The following is a 7,500-nucleotide window of genomic DNA, read 5'->3' on the forward strand; positions in this document are numbered from 1 at the left end:
GAAGAAGTAGAAGAAGAAGAAGTATAGAATAATAATAATAATGAGAAGAAGGAGAAGATGAAAAGAAAAGATGACGAAGAAAATGAAAGAAAGAAAACATATATCTCGCTCCTCCCCCCCCAAAAAAAAAAAAAAAAAAAAAATCATAACCGTCATACATTTTTTCCCCGACATGAAAACTTGCGTCATATTTCTTCACCAAGAAGAAGAACAAGAGGAAGAAGAACAAGAAAGAGAAGAAGAAGAAAAGAAGTAGGAGAAGAAGTATAGAATAACGATAATAAGGAGAAGAAGGAGAAGAAAAAAGAAAAGATGACGAAGAAAACGAAAGGTAGAAAACACAGATTTCTCGCCCCCCCCCAAAAAAAAAAAAAAAAAAAAAATCATAACCGTCATATCCATACATTTTTTTTCCCCGACATGAAAACTTGCGCCATATTTCTTCACCATTAGTTCGACATGCCATTCGAAGTCAAAAAATACCCGAGGATTTGCTTCCAGTTAGTCTTTCCACAAATGCCTGGATATGAATGATTACCGTTGACAGTCTGCCCTCAATTTTCGCGCACATTTCAGTCAGAATATTTTCCTGGAAGAGAGAAGTCTTGAGTTTAGAAGTCCTTTCTGCTGAACCAATTGCTCGTAAGATTGATTTTAAAAGGAAATGCGAAGAAAAAATAAATAAAAGTGGGAAGGGGGGAGGAGAGAGGAGGGGGAAGGGGGGAGGGAAAGAGAGGGTGAAAGAAAAAGACAGAAGAGGGAGAGGGAGAAGGAGAGAAACAGGGAGAGGAGAGAGGACATAGGAGAGAGGAGAGAAGGCAGAGGAGAGAGAAGAGAGAAGAAAGAAGAGAGACAAAAGACAAGAGATAAAGAAACAAGATGAAATAGAAAGCCGAAAAAAATACAGAGAAAGAGAGAGAGAAAGAACAACCAGTAAGAATTAAAAAAAAAAAAAAAAAAAAAAAAAAGATGATAAAAACTGAGAGAAATAAAAAGTGAAAACAGAAGGAAGAAGGCAAGGAAAACGTGCAAGATTGATCACGCCAGAATGTCGTGTTTTGCAAGTTCCGGAGTGCAATTTTAAAGCAATTTGTTTCTGTGCTTCGGTGCAAAAAGCATCGAGTGTGTTCCGCTTCTGCTTCCTCGCCTCCCGAGTCGCGCAGACCTGCTGATACTTCTGCAAGCTGTATTTAGAGTAGGGCCTGCTTAGACCATGTTCAGACCCCGATTAGACCCTGCTTCGGACCTGCTTAGACCATGGTTAGACTGTTCCGGACCTTGCTTCGGACATGGTTAGACTCTGTTCCGGACCTTGCTTCGGACATGGTTAGACCATGGTTAGACCTGTTTAGACCCTGCTTCGGACCTGCTTTGACCTGTTTAGACCTTGCTTCGGACATGGTTAGACCCTACTTCAGCCACGTTTAGATCCTGCTCATATTTGCTTTAGATTTAGACCATATTTAGACCGCGCTTTGACCCTGCTTAGACCTTGTTTAGAGCCTGCGTAGACCCCACTTAGACCCTGCTTCGGACATGGTTAGACCCCGCTTCAGACCTGCTAAAACCACGTTTAGATCCTACGTAAACCCTGCTCACACTCTGCTTAGACCCTGAATATACCTTGTTTAGACGCTGCTTCGGACCTGCTTAGACCCTATTTGGAACTCGCGTATACTTTGCTTAGACCCTCCTTGAACCTTATACGTAGCCTATACTAAACCCTACTTATACATCTTACTTAGAATCAGCTAAGACCCTTTTCCACCACGCTATGACGGAGTTTAGACCCTATTAAACCCTGTGTAGACCCTTCCTTAACCCTCTGTCGATCGTTCTTAACTGTCAACCGTGTTCGCCCCCTGTCAGCAACATATTTCAATTAATTTCTATCAATCTCTCAAAATTACGACCTGAAAGGGCTATCAGTTCCCTCATTCAGTGCCTGCCTCGCGTCGATAAGAAATGTTTGCATTTGCCATTTTCTGTGAAGCATTAGGGGCGGCCGTATTTGTCATTTCCTGCGATAAATTTTTTTTTTTCACGCATGCACAACAAGAGGCGATATATTACGGATAAATTAACCCAAGACTTTACACACGTGTACAATGAAGTTGAAAATAATATTTACTACTGTTACCGAGTTATAATGTATCTTCCGTGCGTAGAGTGCGTTTATGTATATGCGCAGGAATAACGTACACATGAATAGAACACACACACTCATACGCTCACACATAAACAAATAAACAGTTGATTAAGTACAAAGTATACAAATGCAATATCATACAAAATACAATATTTATCACAACTTAATGCATGAAAAACACTATTAACAACCCCCTCTTCCTTGCACACATCCTCTCCCTCTACTACACTATCTCCGACGTTCCCTCACCCCTACACAGATACACAAATGAAACCATAAATACACCCCAGGGCCCACCCTGACTTATAAAAGAACGCTTCCTTCTACACTTATCCCACCCCAGACACCCACGTATAGAAGTCATCCTTCTGCCTCCGTGGTTCTATACTTTGGACGGGGGGGGGGGGATAGTAATTTCCAGGGGCGGTCCGACCCTAGCAGGGGGGGGGGGGAGCAGGAATTTCTCTAATAATACCTGTTATTTTCTGAACAAAACCGTAGGCTGATATGGAGAGGTTAATGAACAAATGCAGCCTTTCCTAACTCACACTTTTTTAACAAACCAACTAGCTAACAGTTTTCTACGGTCCACTTACAGTTAAATTTTTCTGTACTTATTAGCATCTTTCCTTATCCCTCGAAACACACAAGGAAAGGGACCTAACTCGCTTTCAGCCCTTTAAACGTTCTGCCCAGTCTTTCCCACACGTCTGCAGGAATCACCTTTCTTCTTTCACATTTCTTCATTTGTCAGTCTGAGGTGCGTTTCATCTCGACTGGTATATTTAACTAAAATTATAAGTAGCCTTTTCTTTTTTTGTTTACTTTTTTTCTAAACATGGAAATTTTGTCTATAGAAGCAAGGTACCGTGAAGGGAAGAACCAATTCCTGGTGTTGGAATGGTAGAGTCGGAAAAAAAAAACTATCGTTACCTTTACTTGTGGTCAATGAGGAACTGAACGCTTCTCTCTGTTAACACGGGATTACGGTGCTAACGACCTTGCCTCGCTATTCCACATCGCTTCGTCGATTTTTCATATTAGTTTGTGCAAAGGGTAACGATACTTATTTTCCTGACTGTGCGTATGTATACAAGTACGTTTGTATGGGTGCCTGCATGTATGTATGTAGTTTAAAGCCCATCTCTAATTGCAATTTGCTATTACACAGATAAACAGACTCGAAAATCCTTGTTCCAAACACACAGCATTCGGGGGCTAGTGGAAGCAAAAATTTCCCCACAGTACAATATCGGTTAACAGTCGAGAGAGGAGAAAATGTTCCATGTGGAAGTACAGTATAGTCTGATTGATGACTTGATTGCGTGCGTTTTACTTGTGTGTGTGTGTGTGTGTGTGTGTGTGTGTGTGTGTGTGTGTGTGTGTGTGTGTGTGTGTGTGTGTGTGCTGTGTGTGTGTGTGTGTGTGTATGTGTGTGGTGTGTGTGTTGTGTGTGGTGTTGTGTGTGTGTGTGTGTGTGTGTGTGTGTGTGTGTGTGAGTGTGCATGCTAGTGTATATCTGTCTGTGCACATGCACATATATATGTATCTGTTCTTGCGCGTGTCCTTGAAACCAGCAAACTTGGAAGCTCAGTCCCCTTCGCTTTCAAGTGCATAAAATAGTAAATTCCAGAGCCGCGCAAACTTTGTTACGATTTCGGCTAAAAAGCGAGGCAATTCTGTCCACGTGTATAGGAAAAAAATCAACAACCACTAGCTTTGTGGTTGACGCAACTTTGCAGAAAATGACGGAGGTATTTTATGTGCAGTTGGCGACAAAGCAAGTCATACGGGGCGAGAATGATTGGGAATGTTGCATTGCAGGGCACTGTTTCCAGGTGGATTGTACACTCTGTCTGTCTGTCTGTCTCCCCCTTTCTCTCTGTCTTTCTCTGTATCTGTCTCTCTGTCTCACTGCCTGTCTCTGTATCTGTCTCTCTGTTTGTCTGTTTATCTGTCTGTCCGCCTTCTCTCTCTCTCTCACTCTCTCTCTCTCTCTCTTTCTCTTTCTCTCTCTCATCTCTCATCCCTCATCCCCCTCTCTTTGTCTGTCTGTCTGTCTGTCTGTCTGTCTCTCTCTTTCATCTCTCTCTCTTTTTCAGTCTCTCTCTCTCTCTCTCTCTCTCTCTCTCTCTCTCTCTCTCTCTCTCTCTCTCTCTATCTATCTGTGTGTGTGTGTGTGTGTGTGTGTCTTTCACCATCCCTCCCTCTTTCCTGCTCTCTCTTCCTCTTTCCTCCATTCCCCCTGCCTCCCTCCCACCCTCCTTCCCTCCTTCCCATCCTCCCTCCTTCCTCCTCACCCTTCTTTACTCTCTCTACGTCTCTATCTCCTCCTTCCCTCTCTTCCTCTTTACTTCCTTCCCTCTCTCCCTCCTTCCTTCCTTCCCTCCTTCTCTCCGTCTCCCTCCCTCCCTTCCCAATCTCTCTCATCTCTCACCTTTCTCTCTCTCACCTCTCTCTTATCTCTCTCTGTCATCTCTCCCTCTCACCTCTTTCTCTCTCTCTTTCATCTCTGTCTCTTGTCTCCTTCATCTCACACACACTCACACTCATACACAGAAGCGGGTCATGCGAGAGAGTGCCGGGTAAACAACCAACATGTCTTGATTCCATTATTAAAGAGTAATGATGTTGGAGTGAGGCTGCTACTCCTTGGCTCCCCGCAAGTAGTCTGCCTATCATATAGTAAAGTGGTCTAAGGGTATCTAAAAAACACGCATTTAGCATGTGGCACTCGGTGATGAGGAAGGAAGTGTTACAGCGAGACACAGCTCTTGCTGAATGGGAGAGAAAGCATTGGTATGTCTAGCCTAACAGGAAAAGGTGAATAAACAGGTAAAGCAACACGCACACACACACACACACACACATACACACACACACACACACACACACACACACACAAATATATTAATAATATAACTAATCATATATATAACATATAATAACCACACACACACACACACACACACACACACACACACACACACACACACACACACATAAACTAACTATATATATATATATATATATATATATATATATATATATGTATATATATATAATATATATATATATATATATATATATATATATATATATGCACACATACATACATATATATGTACACACGCACATATATAAGATGACTGAAGCTTTTCCTCGAGAAAAACTTCGGCAAAGAGTCGAGAAGAGCATCCAGTACTTACCGTCCAGAAGTCTACTCCCAGTTGTTGCTTTGAGGGAGAAACGGAAGAAAAACATTAATTGAAAAATTATCTTTGGGCAATTGCTTCTTATATAAGAAAAAAGGGAAAGATCAACTCATGGTTGCATACATGGTTGTGTTTCTGTTTATACAAACATGTACACAAGCAGACGCTGCCACACACACACACACACACACACACACCACACAACAACACAACATAATATATAATATATAATAAAAATATATAATATAGATAAAGAGAGAGAGAGAGAGAGAGAGAGAGAGAGAGAGAGAGAGAGAGAGAGAGAGAAAGAAATTTGCATTACAAATGCACACATACTCACATATACCAATATTTGTATGCATACATGGTACGCTATACGTCTACCTTCACATCACACGTTCAGACCTGGCAGATAACAACAAGGCACCATTAGCACAACAACACACCGACCGCAACAACAGCACTATTACCCTCACCTTCAGAATAACATCATCCCCTTCGGTAGTTTGCAGGTACTGAGGACTCCTTCGTTCCCAGTCCTCCATCAGTCGCTTCACCTCCTCGCTCTCGGGGTCCACCAGGCGAACAGCTGTGATGTTGGAGCCGCTGTACTTGAAGTCGTCCAAATCAACAAGGTGCAAGTCCTTTTGGGAGAGGAGCGGAAGGGGTCGTGATGATAAGGAGGTTGGTAAGAGGAGTGATGGCTCTTATCGTTATTATGATTGTTATTGTTGTTATCATCATCATCATTATCATCATTATTTCTACTGTTATTATCAGTTATTATTCTTATTCTTCATCTTATTCTTCATCTTATTCTTATTCTTATTCTTATTCTTATTCTTATTCTTATTCTTATTCTTATTCTTATTCTTATTCTTATTCTTATCATTATTATTGTTATTGTTATTGTTATTGTTTTTATTATTGTTATTATTATTGTTATTATTATTATTATTATTATTATTATTATTATTATTATTATTATTTTATTATTTATTATTTATTATTATTATTATATTATTATTATTATTATTATTACTATTATTATTATCATCATCATTATTATTATTATTACTATTATCATTATTATTATTATTTTATTATTATATTTTATTATTATCTATTACATTATTTTATTATTATTTTATTATTATTATATATTTTTTTCATAGTCATCATTATTATCGTTAATATTATTATTATTATTATTATTATTATTATTATTATTATTATTATTATATCATTATCATTATTATTGTTGTTGTTGTTGTTGTTGTTATCATTGTTATTATTATCATCATCATTATTAATATATAAAAAAAATATATCATCATTATCCTTACTGTTATTATTATCATCATTATTATATAAAAAAAATATTATTAACGTTATTATTATTATTATTATTATCATTATTGTTATAATAATAATATTTATTATTATCATTATCATTATTATTATAATTATCCAAGAAAATAAGCCAATACACTAGAAAACTCACAAGCGAAGTGATGATGTAGTTATGTAGAGATGACATAAGGCCAATTTGCTGGGCTTGTTTCAACACCTGACCGACCTTCTCTGTCTTGCAGTCTAAGATGATGTTCTGTTCAAGGCTGTTCTTCACTTCTCTGAGGATGGGTCTGGGGGGGGGGGGGAGAAATGAGAAGCGAGAGAGATAGAAGTTTGTGTTATATATTAGGTGTGTGAAGGAGTGTGTGTGTGTGTTTTTTCGCGTTTGTGTGTGTGTTTTGTGTGTGTGTGTGTGTGTGTGTGTGTGTGTGTGTGTGTGTGTGTGTGTGTGTGTGTGTGTGTGTGTGTGTGTGTGTGTGTGTATGTGTGTTTTGCTCTTTCTACCTAACTACCTACCTCTTATTACAATTGCCACTATGTTCGCTATCGTTATCAACCCACTACCAATAACCCTGCCACCCTCATCACCACCACCACCACCACCAGCCTTTGTATCACCATCATCATTACCACCACCAATGTTAAAAAAAAATCCCCCCAACTCATACCCTCACCTCTGCAATAAAAAAAAATCCCCCCCAACTCATACCCTCACCTCTGCAATAATAATAAAAAAAAATCCACGTAAACACACCTGTAATCATCGTCTCTGGGGAGCTG

At 39.3% G+C, this 7,500-nt stretch overlaps 1 protein-coding gene across 1 annotated transcript in view; it reads right to left on the reverse strand.

Moving 5' to 3' along the window:
- The window catches only part of LOC119577056, a 42,373-nt gene that overhangs the window by 34,781 nt on the left and 92 nt on the right, over window positions 1–7,500 (reverse strand). The window contains 4 exon segments of the mRNA XM_037924731.1: window positions 5,359–5,385; window positions 5,841–6,008; window positions 6,869–7,010; window positions 7,475–7,500. The exon segment at window positions 7,475–7,500 is cut by the window's right edge and continues 92 nt beyond it. Coding sequence (XP_037780659.1) covers window positions 5,359–5,385; window positions 5,841–6,008; window positions 6,869–6,904 — 231 coding nt within the window. The 5' untranslated portion in view covers window positions 6,905–7,010; window positions 7,475–7,500.

Source organism: Penaeus monodon, chromosome 1 (assembly GCF_015228065.2).
Source record: "Penaeus monodon isolate SGIC_2016 chromosome 1, NSTDA_Pmon_1, whole genome shotgun sequence".
In the NCBI taxonomy this organism is placed as follows: domain Eukaryota; kingdom Metazoa; phylum Arthropoda; class Malacostraca; order Decapoda; family Penaeidae; genus Penaeus; species Penaeus monodon.